This window comes from Ceratotherium simum, chromosome 4 (genome assembly GCF_057802395.1).
Source record: "Ceratotherium simum simum isolate JZ-2026a chromosome 4, ASM5780239v1, whole genome shotgun sequence".
Taxonomy (NCBI): Eukaryota; Metazoa; Chordata; class Mammalia; order Perissodactyla; family Rhinocerotidae; genus Ceratotherium; species Ceratotherium simum.
The window spans coordinates 94,243,640-94,259,297 of NC_141903.1; the positions used below are offsets into that span (position 1 = coordinate 94,243,640).

The 15,658-nt window shown below is 47.3% G+C and overlaps 1 protein-coding gene across 1 annotated transcript in view; it reads right to left on the reverse strand.

Annotated features, from left to right (window-relative positions):
- OBSCN (obscurin, cytoskeletal calmodulin and titin-interacting RhoGEF) overlaps positions 1-15,658 on the reverse strand; it is a 143,032-nt gene that overhangs the window by 108,449 nt on the left and 18,925 nt on the right. The window contains exons 10-13 of the mRNA XM_087430249.1: positions 7,935-8,210; positions 6,644-6,919; positions 3,157-3,432; positions 184-459 (exon numbers count right to left, since the gene is read on the reverse strand). Coding sequence (XP_087286375.1) covers positions 184-459; positions 3,157-3,432; positions 6,644-6,919; positions 7,935-8,210 — 1,104 coding nt within the window. The remainder of the gene's footprint in view (positions 1-183; positions 460-3,156; positions 3,433-6,643; positions 6,920-7,934; positions 8,211-15,658) is intronic.

Here is a 15,658-nt window from a genome sequence, read left to right on the forward strand (position 1 = left end):
CTGTACACACCCCTGCCATCCAAGATCCCTTGGCTCAGCCATGAGTGTGAAAATGAGACATGGGAGACGGGGATACGGGAAGAGATGAGGTTTGATGGAAAGAGTGCCAGGGTGGTCTGGGCTGTGAGCCAGTCCTTCATCACCTCCACATGAGGCTAGTTCACCCCCACTCTAAGAACTGACCTGTGACGTCCAGGCGGAAGCAGACCTTCTGGCCCCCGGCCTCGCAGCTGTACTCTCCGGCGTCCGCCTGCCCCGCCTGCTGCACCACCAGCCGCCTGCTGCAGCCCTTGGCCTCCACACGCACTTTCGAGCTCGCACTCAGCTTCTTCCCGTCCTTGAACCACGTCACCTCCGTCTGGGCCTGGGCCACCTCGCAGTTCAGTGTGGCGCTGGCCCCCGCCTCAGCCTGCACCTCCCTGCGCACCGGCTGCTCCTTGGCAAACACCACCGTGGGCTCTGGGGACAGGAGGGACACGGGGTCAGAGACACCATCTAAGTCGGGGAGGCAGCACTGGGGAGAGAAGGCCTGGATGGGGGAGGCAGGAGGAGGGGAAACTTCTCCAGGCTCTGCACCAGCTGTGTGGCCTGGAGAAGCCCCACCGCCTTCTCAGCAACAAGTGACATGATTCATCTGAACATTCCCCCACGGCTCCACGTGGCTGTTCCAGGATGTTCCAGGATGTTGTGAAAGACTCCTGTGCACGTGGGATCTGGGGGTCGTGAGGCAGGCACACCCCAACCTCCTAGATGACGCAGAGTCTTCTCCACACGACTGCGCAGGGAGCGTTCTCACCCACAGTGCAGGACAGATCCTGCAGCCCCAGGCTCTCGCCTCCCCTCAGGGTCTCAGCTGCTGGCAGTCTGGTGGGAGTGAGGCCGGACCTCCCAGGGCTGCCTCCTGCAGGGTCCTGATGACGCACGCAGTGGAGCACCTTTTCTGATGGTCTTGGGTCCTTGGTGTTGGTCTTATGTGGTGTCACTATTCAAGGCTTTTGCCCAATTTTCAGTAGCACTGTCTGTCACTTATCTGTTCATTTTCAGGATCTTTAATATCTTTAAATGCCGCAGCATTGACAATTAGGTGTGTTCAAAATATCTTCCTTTGCTGGTGGCTTGTCTCTTCTCTCATTGATGCTATCTTCTGATGAATCAAAGTTTTCAGTTTAATGGACTCAAACCTGTCAAACCTGTTTCATTGTGTTTATTGCACTTACGTTCTATTTGAGAAGCCATTCCTTCCCCTGAAGTGACTAAATGTATCTGTGTAATTATCTAAGAGTTTTATGGTTTTCCCTTCTTCTCTGAAGTCCCTACCCAAAGGAGCTGGTCAATCTTTTTTCTGTACGGTTAAATGGTCAAGCACGATTTATTAAAACCATGCTGTCTCCACTCCTTGCACGGTTCCACAATAAAAGGAGGAGAGGAGGGTGGCCGCCCATTCCTGCGGGGGCTGTGAGATCACTGGCCCGTCCTCTGGTTGTGTATTGACCCAAATCAGGACACCATGGTCTTTACTGCCGTGTTTATGGTAGTCTTGACGCCAGTCCAGCAAACGCTCAAACTTTGCTCTCTTTAAGAGCGTGCTGGCTGCCCAAGGCCTTTGAGATGTGCTTGTCAATTTTCAACCCCACCTCATCCCGCCAAATGAACATTGTTCGGGTTTGGATTGTTAGTGAACATCTTAGATTCTTCCATGGATTTCTATCCATCTACTTAGATCTCTTGATAGTCTCTCCAAAATGTTCAATAATCCCCCACCAAGTCTCCAAGCACCTTTTATTAGACTTGGAATTAGAAAAAGATTCTTCTGTGTTATTGTAAGTCTTAAATTTTCATTTCCAAGTGTTTGTTGCAAGTATATAGACAGAGAAGTGTTTACTGCATATTGATTTTTTACACAGTGATCTTTCTCAACTATCTTACTAAGTCTAATAATTTAACTTTCAGATAAATCATATCACCTGTGAATTCCACTTTTGTTTTTTCAAACTTTTATACTTTTTTCTTTATTTTCCTCCTCACTGTGCTGTGCACTGTGGGCTAGAGGTGCTGACAGCAGCCTCCTCCTCTGGTTCCCTGTTGCAGAGGCAAAGCTTTCAAGGTTTCTCATTCTGTGATTAGCTGGTTTTTCTGCAGAATCGTTTATCAAATTAAGGAAGAAGCGTTTTATTTATAATTTGTTAAGAATTTTATGGCACAAATTGATGATAGCTTTAAATACATTTAGTCCTCAGATTCTCTATCCACCAGCCCGGGAGGCACAGACACACTCTCGTCATCGGGAAATGCTAGGAAACCAGTCCTGCTCTGCCAGTCAGGCTGCTCCTTCAGGAGCTCCTCTCTAACCACGCTGCTGCTGCAGGATAAGCTACTTCTTCTTCTCCATGTCTAAATTTATACATCAAACTCCAAGGGGAATTCTGACACAGAATGTTCCCACAGAAGAGAAACAAGATTTGCTTTAAAAAGAGAATCCAGACCTCACATGTGCATATCTCAGACACATATCCACCAATGCTCTGGTCTTTGTTTACTTTGCACAGACATTGCAAGAAAACAGGGATCTAGGTTTTGCTACATATAGGTGCACAGATAATTTCTCTATCCAAGGAGGGAAGAGTGTCTACAACACCTAAAACTTTGATAACCCATAGTTCAGTCGAGATAAATCTAAGTACGATCCACTGGCAGAAATTTCCCCTTATCTTGGTTTAACGAAATTCAAACATCCTTCCCTAGTGTGAACCCACATGCATTGCTGGGTGAGGGCATCTGGGAGCTGCCAGGACATCCAAGAGGAAGAAGTTCATATACCCACAGGTGAGAGACCAGACTCCCAGTGCAAGGAGCACACAGAGTCTCAGACACCAGGGAGTACCTGAAAGGTTCTGGGCAGATGCTGGGAATTTATGAGTGTGCATTACTGTGTGGAAATACCACACGAGGTTTACAGGAACACACTCTCCCTTCTGTTCACACCCTTCCCATCCAGCCCCCCTTGGCCCAGCCACAGGTATGATATGGGAATTGGGAGGACAGAAGGCTAGAAGAGATGAGGTCTAGTAGAAAGAACACCAGGTCTGTCTGGGCTGTAAGCCCGTCCCATCCTCACCTCCACACAAGGCTAGTTCACCCCCTACCCCAAGAACTGACCTGTGATGTCCAGGCGGAAGCAGACCTTCTGGCCCCCGGCCTCGCAGCTGTACTCTCCGGCGTCCGCCTGCCCCGCCTGCTGCACCACCAGCCGCCTGCTGCAGCCCTTGGCCTCCACGCGCACTTTCGAGCTTGCACTCAGCTTCTTCCCGTCCTTGAACCACGTCACCTCTGTCTTGTCCTGGGCCACCTCGCAATTCAGCGTTGCGATGGCCCCCGCCTCAGCCTGCACCTCCCTGCGCACCGGCTGCTCCTTGGCAAACACCACCGTGGGCTCTGGGGACAGGGAGGGACAGGGGGTCAGAAACACAAGACTAGAACCAGCCTATGTCACAGGGACCCAAGCTTCAGAGTTCAGTGAATTTTCTCCTTGGAGCCAGTGACGTCATGTGCCTGGTGGGGTGTCAGAGTTTACAGCACCATGTCTCCTGTCGCAGGGCCTCCATGCACCCTTGAGGGGTGTCCTGACTCAAGAGCAATTCCTGAGGTGGGAGGAAGGCGGCCGAAGGCATTCCAGCACTTGTCACTGAAGTTCACTGTCCTTCCCATGTGACGGTCCCCTCTGTGGACAGCTTGGGTCATTCACTCTTATATCCCCAGAGCCTGGGACACGGTATGACTCCACAAACTACTCTCCATTTTTCTGAGTATAGCTCACATGTAAAGTGCGCTCACTTACTTGGACAGTTCAATGAAGTGCAGGTGTACCTGCTCCCACCCAACCACAACATCAACAACCAGAACATTCCCAGCTCCCCACTCACTGCCAACCACCCCCCAAAATAAGCACTATTCTAACCTCCATCACCAGCAGTTACTTTAGCCTGTTCTGTGATTTCGCATGCATGCAATCACACATCATGTGCTTCTGAGTCTGTTTTCTTTCACTCAGCACAACATCTGTGAGATCCCTCCGTGTGGCTGCATCTGGCAGCAGCTGGCTCTCTGTATTGATAGATTGGACTCCGCTGCATGAACACCATGGTGTATTTTTCCTTTTCCTCTTGTGATTCATTTGGGTTGTTTCCCATTTGGGGAGACGATGAGTAGAGCTGCTATGAGCGTTCCTGTACGTATCTTTGGGGCACATGGAACTGTTGGATGTAGGTAGGCCTGCATTTGGCTTTAGTAGATATTTCCAAAATGTCTGTACCAACTCCTTCCCCCAGCAGTGTGAGAGCCCCAGTTCTGCACATCCTCACCAACACCTGACATCTCAACCGTTAATAATCATACATGTTCCATTAAACTCAAATGAATACACGCAGGATCTCAGAGATTCCACACTGTAGATGCAGTCATTCATTCATTCACTCATTCATTCATTCAATCTTCGATGCAACTACTGTCAAAGGAGGGCCCACTATGTGCTGGTACTATGGTGGTAAGCCGGAAATGCGACGGTGAGCAGCAGTCTCTGTTCTCACAGATCTTACCTTCTAGCAGAGAGACAGGCAAACGAACATACAAACCGTGGCAACAATGCTGTAACGCTGTGGTGGGTGCTGATGAAACAAACAGGTGACATGCCAGAGAGAAGGGACTGTTTGGCAACTTAGATTCAGTGATCAGAGCAGCCGTCACTAAGGAGTGATGTTTAGGTGGAGGGCTAAATGATAAAATGGAGGCAGCTTTGATGAAAGCCGAGGGGAGACATTCTAACGGAGATGAAAGCTAGGGCTGGGGCTCTCCTGCAGGGATAGGTGTGAAGTGAGTGAGGAAGGTAAACGGACACTGCTCAGAGATGTGGGGCCACACTGGGTACCTGCTTTCCCATCAGGGCACTGCTGCTTCTGGGTATGGCATGACAACGAAAACCTGGGCACAGGGCTGTCACTAAGAAACAGGAAAACTAGCAATGCTGTGGACACATGTGGACAGAGACAAAACTGAAGATTGAGGAGCCAAGTCTTCAGGGAAAAGGAACCATGTAGAATTGAGCCCCCCATTCAGGCACGTTCCCCTCAAGACATCTGATGAGTTCTGAAGCTGCATGGGGCAGGGGACTAAGAGGCCAAGCAGAAAACCAGAGCAGACTTTTCACCATCTTGCATTACCAGGGAGACAAAGACTAGAGCTGGGTGTCTGCTGGTGGAGGGCCCATGCACTTTGCAGAAATCCCTGGAGGACTATGCCCAGGATTGGAGGCAAAACAGCAATGGATGCTCCTGATAAAAACCACAACGCAGCCTCGAATCAGCACGGTCCTGGAATGGACTGAGGCTCTGAGTCATCATCTCCCTGCCTAGCAGAGGAAAGACTGATCCTCTTTCTGGAGTAAGACAGGATCACCTACACTCAACAAGTGTCCCACACAAGGTCTAACAGTCAATCAAAACTTGGCTGGCATGCCAAGGAGAGGAGTAAAGAGAAAAAAAAAAAAAAAAAAGGCAATATCAGTCAGATCATCAGATATTAGGTGATCCAGTTATTATGGTTATCAGACCATGATATAGCCATGATTAATATTTTTTAAAATATGAAAGAAAGAAAATATATCAAATATGAAAAATTTACTGCAGAGTCTAGAATCTATAAGAAATTAATCAAATGAAAATTATATAACTTGAAAATACAATAACTGAAAGTAAACACACAATAGATGAGTTTGACAGCACATTAGATATAGCAGAACAGACAACTTAGTGAATTGGGAGACAGGTCAAAGGAAAATATCCAGACTAAAGCAGAGAAAGAAAAAGAATTAAGAGGCAGAGAAAAAGAGAGATGCATATGAGACTTGTGGGGAAATACAGTCTACGGTTGACGAAAGACATAAACCCACAGACTCAAGATTCTCTGCAACCCCAACCAGTATGAATACAAAGAAAACCACACCTGGGTTCATCAAAGTAAAAGTGCTGAAAACCGAAACCAAAAGCAATTATCTTAAAAGCAACAGGACAAAAAATCCCAAAACATAACTCTCAAGGAACGTAATAGATCTGATAACTGATGTTTCAAAAGAAAATATGGAATTTGAAAACAATGGAAGTGTTTCTTTAAAATTTTTACCATATAAATGAGGAGCTTCTGAACTGTAATTTGACACCCAGAGAAAACAGCTCTCAAAATAATTGAAGGCAAAAGAAATATGTTTTTAAACAAGCAAAAATATTAGAGCCACAGCAGACCTGCTAAAATAAATACTGATGACAGAGTTCTTCAGGCAGAAAAAAATAAATAATCCCAGAATATTGGGCCAAAATCCTGGCTCTGAAGTTTTCTGCCTGTGTGAACTTTGGCAAGTTACAGAACTTCCCTGTGCCTTATATTAAATAAGAATAACCCGAATTCCTCCTCCCAAGGTTGTTGTGAAGTTTACACTTGACACTTCATAAAATCCAGCCCTCAGCACATAATCAATATCTGCTAGCACCACCTGGGAAGCTTTGTGAGAAAACAGGCCATTAGGCGGCCCCTCCACACATCCCCTACTCCCTAAAAGTTAACCTGAGGAACGAAAGAAAGACCTCAAGGAACCCACCTGTGACGTCCAGGCGGAAGGAGACCTTCTGGCCCCTGGCCTCGCAGCTGTACTCTCCGGCGTCTGCCTGCCCCGCCTGCTGCACCACCAGCCGCCTGCTGCAGCCCTTGGCCTCCACACGCACTTTGGAGCTCGCACTCAGCTTCTTCCCGTCCTTGAACCACGTCACCTCTGTCTGGGCCTGGGCCACCTCGCAGCTCAGCGTGGCGCTGGCCCCCGCCTCAGCCTGCACCTCCCTGCACGCTGGCTGCTCCTTGGCAAACACCACCATGGGCTCTGGGGACAGGGAGGGACACAGGGTCAGGCCCTGACCAGACCTGGCTCGTGCTGCAGGACCCAGGCCCAGTGACAGTCGAGGCAGGGCCACCACAGGTGACACAGCTCTGCAGGACAGTGCACAATGGTTTCTTCCTGTGCGCATGCCGGGTCTGCATGCTCTGGACCTGCTGTGCGTGCAGACAGCTGACAGCCAGCCAGCCCTCACACCTCTGACCCTGTTCAGACATGCCTGATGCCTGGTCCCAGAGCCGGCACAGCCCACACCATCAAAGCCAGGACGTCCCCACCAGGGCCCACAGCGCCCCAGGCCTGCACTGCTCTCCCACTCTGTCCCACCATGCCCAGGCACGGGGCAGGAGAGCCAGACGGGGGCAAGCTGGGAGATGCCTGGCCATGACAGCCAGAGCCAGACCTGCGCCTCTGTCTGCCTGGGCCACAGAGAGACGCAGACCATGGAGCACAAGTGTGGGCCACAGAGACGCAGAACACGGAGCACGAGTGTGGGCCACAGAGACGCAGACCACAGAGCGTGAGTGTGGGCCACAGAGACGCAGACCACAGAGCGTGAGTGTGGGCCACAGAGACGCAGACCACGGAGCGCGAGTGTGGGCCACAGAGACACAGACCACAGAGAGCGGGTGTGGGCCGCAGAGACGCAGGCCACGGAGCGCGAGTGTGGGCCACAGAGACACAGACCACAGAGAGCGGGTGTGGGCCGCAGAGACGCAGACCACGGAGTGCGAGTGTGGGCCACAGAGATGCAGACCACGGAGTGCGAGTGTGGGCCACAGAGATGCAGACCACGGAGCATGAGTGTGGCGATCAGATCCCACACCCACCTGTGGTCATCACCCATCGTTCCCCTCGCCCCCAGCTCAGCCCAACCAGAACACACATGCAGCTCAGTTCAGCCCCCCCAGGACTAATGGAGACACCACTAGCTCTGTCTGGGCTGTGAGCCAGTCCTTCATCACCTCCACATGAGGCCAGTTCACCCCTCCCAAGAACTGACCTGTAACGTCCAAGCGGAAGGAGACCTTCTGGCCCCCGGCCTCGCAGCTGTACTCCCCAGCGTCCGCCTGCCCCGCCTGCTGCACCACCAGCCGCCTGCTGCAGCCCTTGGCCTCCATGTGCACTTTCGAGCTTGCACTCAGCTTCTTCCCGTCCTTGAACCACAACACCTCCGTCTTGTCCTGGGCCACCTCGCAGCTCAGCGTGGCGCTCGCCCCTGCCTCGGCCTGCACCTTCCTGCGCACCGGCTGATCCTTGGCAAACACCACCATGGGCTCTGGGGAGAGGAGGGACACGGGGTCAGAGACAATAAAATTTCTAGAACTGAATGAGAGCCTACCTTCTGGATCTCAAAACTACAATGCCTGCCCTGCCCTGGCTTTCTCAACAGAGAGAAGTTGACACTCAGAAGATGCAGAAAGCAGGGAACAGGTTAGTTCTCAGATTCTGAAGGCTCCCAATTCAATAATTTTCAGGTTGGTATATGTTACAATTTAGGCTCTGGCATCTATTTATCAGTGGTGATTTCAGAATTATCTTAACAAATGGAGGCACGATCTGAGGCCAGCACATCAAAGCACAGGTATTTTCAGGGAGACATTCTTATGCAATGTCACCAAGAATGCACCATATCCCTGAGTCACAAGAACAGCGATACTAGGGCTGCCAACGTGGTCCACAGCTCCCAGCAGGCCAGTCACCAGTGGTGGAGTCCAATCCTCGGCCTGGAGGTCAGATGTCGTGTTTTCATTAACTTACTACTTTTGCATCACAGCACATTATTCTAGGACCCCTTCTGTTGCTCTAGACTAGATTTCCTTTATGAAGTACGTCCGTGGGTAATTCTTTCAGCAAGTTTCTGTGAACAGTACATGCTCTCCAACTACTCTCTGAGAAAGTCTTTAATTTGCCCTGACTTTTGAACGATAGTTTAGCTGGATAGAGAATTCCAGGTTGACAGTCATTTTCCCTCAGTACTTGGGAGATTATGCCCTTTTTCTGTGCTCTTCATTACTGCTGACAAATCTACAGGAAGGATAACTGTTGTTCCATAAAACTTTTTTCTCTCTGGTGGTTTTAAGATCTCCTCTTGGTTTTTGGCCTTCTGCAGTTCACCATGATGCATTTAGCTGTGAATTTATTTTCTTTACATTTCCCATTATTTCTCGTGGGTCTTGAAGTTTCAGAATCATATCTTTTATCATGCTAAAAATTCTCTGCATGATTCCTTTCATCATTTTATCTTCATCATTCTCTCTAGTCTCTGCTAGAAATCCCTTTAGACATATGTGTGGCCTTCTGTTTCTCTTCTCCATATTCAGCAATATCTCTTATTTTTTTTTTATCTCTTTGTGAGTCACTCTGAGTCATTTCCTCAGATCCATCTTCCAATTCAGAAATTCTCTCTCCAGCTACATCTAATTTGCTGTTTATCCCTCTACTAAATTGTTCATTACAAATGTTGTATCTCCTATTCAAGAAGTTTCATTTGGTTCTTTGATTCTTCCCATTTTTCCCTAGTATTTTACTTTTTTCTTATGTTTTCAAGTGTCCCACATATCTCTTTAATCATTGTAAATATGTTTATGTTAACTACTCTTTCAGATTGTTGTTCTATCATCTCACTGTTTTAGTCTCCCATTTCCCCTTCCCTTCCAGGACCTGGACACTTCCCTTCTTTTCCTTGCAAGTTCAGGTATTAACCTAACCTGACTTTGCTACCTTGTGCCCCACATTTTCAGATGTTCATGGTGGGAGAGTTTCACACTATAGAAGTCTCTAGTACTGCTGGAACCAGAAATCCAGATGGGGCGTTTTTAACTCTGCTTTTCCACAGGAGAATATTCAATTTCATCTACTAGGGACTTTGTGCTTCAGGAACACCTCTCTATTTTCCCAGTGGAAGCTGGCAGAAGCTCTGAACTCCCCTGAATTGGATTTTTAATCTTTTTCTAAAAAATGCATTTGTGTCCAAAATGCAAATGGTTCTATTTTTATGCCTTAAATGTATTTTTCACGGAGGAAAAGACAAAGTGTCCAGCTGGCTGTCTCCTTCTTGCTCATCCTCAAGGACCTGGCACCATGTGGGGCAAGTGGCTGCACAGCAGGCAGTGGGGATGACCCAGTAATCCACGTGGTGATTGATGGGGCTTCCGGGGGCCACGGTCGGCCTCTGCCGCAGTGGGCCTTCCCCTCTGCTCTCTCTCCACCACCTCAAAGCCAGGCTTTGGAAAACAGCAACAGACGCCGGCTGTGTCTGCTTCCTCACCTCAGGTTCACCTCACCAAAGCCCACGGGCCCATCCTTCAACTCCTCCCTTGCCTTGCTGATTTCTCTGTGGTGTTAGCACCCTAGCCTCACCCTTTGCATGAAAGTCCTCTCTTGGCCCCACGACAGGGCCTTCCCTGGGTTCTCCCCTGCCCCTCTGAACCTCTCCCTTTGTGGTCCTGGCTCCCTCAATGTGTCCCAGGGAATACTCTCTCCTTCCAGGCTGCCTCTTCCCCCAGGTTCCCCGACCCATGCCCAGCCTCTCCCACCACCAATGGGTCAACAAATCCCAAGTCTTCCCTCCAGCCCAGCATCGACCGAGGCCCATGCCCAGACAGCTGACCACCCCCTGGAAGTCAAAGGCACCCATGCTGGCTCATCACCCACTCCTCCCAGGACACCTGCCCCCGTCTACCTGCCCCATCCATGATAGTGGCCTCTCCATCTATGCATCTACCAGGCCTGCAATTCGCCTTGCGTCTCCTCTCTCTCTCAGTCCCACACCCACCTGACCACCACTCTCTCCACTCCACCCCCAACTCCCTCTCCATCCCCTTGACCACGGCCTCTGTTCCAGGCTGGGCATCTCCTGCCTGGTCTCCCTGTATCCAAATCTGTTCTCCCTAGTGTAGCCAGAGTGGTCATTACAAAACCCAAATCTAAACGGGTCACTTGTGCTTTCCCACACCAGAATCAAGAGGACAAGAGCCCACTCCCCTCAGTGGATGCTACAAGGGGGCGTCCAGAGGAAGTCCTCTGCAGTGAGATGCCCTTGGGGGCCAGATGGGTCCCAGCGACATGAGGGCCTCAACAACAGTCCACGTGCTTCTCATGGACTTGATGCCCACCTGTGCACCTGCCCACATCTGCTCTCCTAGCGACGACACTCTTGCATTTGAAACCACCACTTCTCATCTTCATCTCTTCACCGGTGAGGCTACCACTGGGTGCTCTGCAAACCGACGAATCCTCACAAACTCCACCACGTGAAAGCAGATAACACCCAACCACGGCCAACTGTCCCCACGGCCATGGCCAGCAGTCACACACACCTTTCAGACGGCAGAGTACAGCACCTGCCACTCGTTTCGTGGCTCCAGACTCTCCAGGGCATAGCTGCACCAGGTCTCTGTTATTTTTGATGTTCACTTCACAGAAGAATTCAGACTAACCTTGAGGGGAATTGTGCACCTTGTATACATGTCCCCAAATCACTCCTGGTCACACTGTGCATGTGTATACATGTGTGTGTATGTCTGTGTGTGTGGGCATGTCTATATGTATATGTGTGTGGGGTGTGTGTATGACTGTATGTGTATGTATGTGTGTGCATGTCTATGTGTGTGTATATGTGTGTTTTTGAGTGGGTATGTGTGTTTAAATACATGTATGTGTGTATGTATACACATGTATATATGTTTGTTGTGAGCATGTATGTGTGTTTAAATGTGTGTGCATGTGTGCTTATGTAAATGTGCATGTATGTGTGCATGTCTGTGGCATATATATTTGTGAGTGTGTATGTGTGTTGGATGTGTGTGTATATTTGTGTGTGTGTCTATGCATGTGTATATATATGTACATGTTTCTCAGCATATATGTGTGTGTTTAAATGTGCATGTATGTATGTGTGTGTGTTTGAGATGGTGTACCGATGGCTGCACTTGGGGAGGAAGCATGTGGGAGCCCTCCACGATCACTCTAACCCCACAGCTGAGTCCACCCTATGAGGTCCCCAGCTACACAGTGGTCTGCCTTCAAAATTCACCTGAATGAATTACAAATATCACTGTAAGGATGCTTAGGATTTATCCCACAGTAGAAATGCAAGGTTTGGGTTCGTCTGCATAGTTATACAAATTAAAACTCGTATTTTTACAAAAGCATCTACGGGTGGTTCCATTTCTAGGCATGCACACTCCACCGTGTCTTGCTCACCGAATGCAGCTACAAGGCCACAGAGCAGCTATTTGAGGGCTCTCAAAGTAAGTAATAGCAGGTGGATTGGGGGGAAAAAACAGAATTCCAAGTCCCACTAAACCAAAAGTGATTCCACCTTTTTCCCCTGGCCCGCACACAGGGCAGCCCAAATCCAGAAGCGGCTCCACAGCTCTCCTACAAGGTGTGGGGAAGGGAACCCCCTTCAGGGAGAGTGGAAGACACTCTACTTTTTCTCCATGCTCTCACACTTCAGCCCATGAAGATTTAAGACCCTAAGACTCTGAGGAAAGGGCACATTCCTCTCCACCTGAAGGAGCTCTGGTCCCAGGAGGGAGGAGTGAGCCCCTGACCTTTCTCTCTGTCCCCCCATCACCGATTCTGACACAGGTGGTGCCGTGGGAAGCAGGCAGCATACCTTAGGCTCCAACTACGGACCTGAAAAGGAACTCTCAGGGTCCCAGAGAGACTGCAGAGGGAGAAGCTTGGGAACGTGGCCACAGAGGTCACTTAGGAACTCCAGGGCTCACCCCCAAGCGATGCGTGAGTGGATCTGACCCTCATCAGCCCACCAAGGACTTTGAGCCCTGAACTAGGACGCAAGCCACTGTCCAGGGCCACACTGACCACTAGGTGGGCATGTTCACGACAGATCCAAACTGCACTGCAAAGCCTTTGGAAACAGAACCCACGGAAGGCTGGCAGGAACCCACAGCCTGAACTCAACCTGGCTAATTTCCCGCTAAAAAAATTCCATCTTCCCCATGGGATGTAAGAAGACCCAGTCTCACAATATAGTGTTCACCACACCCAGGGCACAATCCACAATCACTGGGCCCGTGAAGAACCCATAAAACTCCCCCTTCACACCCATCGGAAAGACTATTAGCAGATATAAACGTCAAGAAGACACAGACGTTGGAAATATCTGGCAAAGACTTTAAAGCAGCTATTACAAAAATACTCCAAAAAGTGAAAGCAAATACCCTTGAGAGGAATGGAAAAACAAAAAATCTCAACAAAGAAATACAAGATGTGAAGAAGAATCAAGTGAAGATTTCCTAAGTGGAAAAATATAATGAGTGAAATAACTCGCTGAATAGGCTCAACAGCAGAATACAGACAACAGAAGAGTTACTGAACTTGAAGATGGATCAACAGAAATCATCCAGTCTAAACACCAGCGAGAAAGGGAAGTTTTAGATAGAGCCTCAGGAACCTTTGGGATAAAACCAAATGGACTAAGATTTATGTCATTAGTCCTAGAAAGAGAGGAGAAAGAGTGCAGTTTAGAAAAAGAAAAGCCAAAAACAACGCCTGAAACCTTCTCAAATTTGGTGAAAGACATAAACTAGATTAAAAGAGTGCAGCAAACCCCAGACAGAATAAACCCACAGTAATCCATACCCACACATACCACTCAAAAATCACTGGAAATTAAAGACAAAGGAAAAATCTTAAAAGCAGATAGAGAATACTAACACATGATTTGTAGGGGACAATTTGAACGACTATGAATTTCTCATCAAAAATCAGTCAATGCTGAAAGAAAAGAACTATCAGCCCAGAATTATATATCTGGCAAAACCATCCTCAGGAAGAAAGGTGAAATAATGACACTCCGAATGAAAGAAAACTAAGAAATTCATTGCCATCAGATCTGCTCTAAAAGAACTGCTAAGGGGAGTTCTTCGGATAAAGGAAAATGATATGATATGAAGACCTGGAACATCAGGAATGAAGAACACAAATGGTAAATATCTGGGTGTTATGGACTATGAATTGTCTCCCCCCAAATTCACATGTGGAAGCCCTAACTCCCAGTGTTGGAGATAGGGCCTTTAGGGAGTTAATTAAGGTTAAAAGAGGTCATAAAGGTGGGGCTCTAATCTGATAGGACTAGTGTCCTTATAAGAAAAGGAAGAGACACAGAGATCTCTCCTGCTCTCCATGTGCCCACAGAGAAAAGACCACGTGACAACACAGCCATCTGCAAGCCAGGAGGAAAGTTCTCGCCAGAAACTGACCACGACGGCACTGTGAGAAAATAAATTTCTGTTTAAGCCACACAATCTGTCATACTTTGTTATGGCAGCCTGGACTGACTGATACACTGGCTAAATAACACAGACTATACTTCTCCTGAATTCTTCAAAACGCGTTTGATAGTAGAAAGCAAAAATTATCACATCATCTGATGAAGTTTTCAGTAGTAAAGATAACACATAAAACAACTGATAACATAAAGTGGGGAGGGTAACAGGACCTATATATTGATAAAGTTCTACATCCCAATTGACAAGTAAAATATTGATTCTAAGCAGACGGTGAGGAGGGCAGTAAGTGTAGTGCAATCCCTAGGGACCACACAAAAATATATACAAAATCACAATAGATAAATTAAAATGGAATACTAAAAACATCATAAATAACCCAAAAAGGCAGCAATGGTGAGCAAGAGGAATAAAACAAGAGAAAGAAAAAGAAACAAATAATAAAATGGTAGACTTGAAACCAAACATACCAATTATTGCACTAAATGAAAATAGTCTAAACACACTGATTACAAGACAGAGATTGTCAGAATGGATCAAAATGACCCAGCTTTATGCTATCTACAAGAAACTCACTTCTAATAAGTGTAGGTAAAAGTAAAATAATTAAAAATACACATGATGCAAACACTAATCAAGATAACCCTGGAGTATTTGTATTAATATCAAACACAGTAGATTTCTGAGCTAAGAAAAGTGCTAAGGATAAAGAGAGCATTACATACAGATAAAAGGGTCAATTTACAAAGACGACATAACAATCCTAAATGAGTAAGTGCCTAACAACAGAGCTTCAAAACACATGAAGCAAAAATTGACAGAACTACAAGTAAACCCAGAAAGTCCACAATTATAGCTGGAGACTTCAACACTCTTATCACAATAACTGACAGAAGCAGTAGACAGGAAATCCTCAGGAGTGTAGAGGAACAGACCCATGTGACCTAACTGCCATCCGTAGGTCATCCCACCCAACAGCAGAATATGCATCCTTTTCAAGTATACACTGTACATTCACCAACACAGACCACATAGTGGTTCACAAGAGATATTTCTGAAAGTTTTTAAAAATTGAAAAAGTACAAAGTATGTTCTCTGACCAAAATGAAATTAGACTAGAAATCAAGAACAGAGATAACAGTAAAATCTCTAAACACTTGGAGATTAAACAGCACTCTTCTGAATAATACATCAGTCTAAGAAGTCTCAAGGAAAATTAGTAAATATTTTAAACTGAACAACAATGAAAATGTAACATATCAAAATCTGTAGGATAAAGTTAAAAGCAGTGCTTAGAGGGAAATTCACAGTATTAAATATATTAGAAAAGTAGAAAGATTTCAATCAGTAATCTAAGCTTCCACCTTAAGAAATTAGAAAAAGAAAAGCAAAATAAACCCACAGCAAGCAGAAAGAAGGAAATAATAAAGACAAGAACAGAAATCATGATGTTTAAAAAAAATAG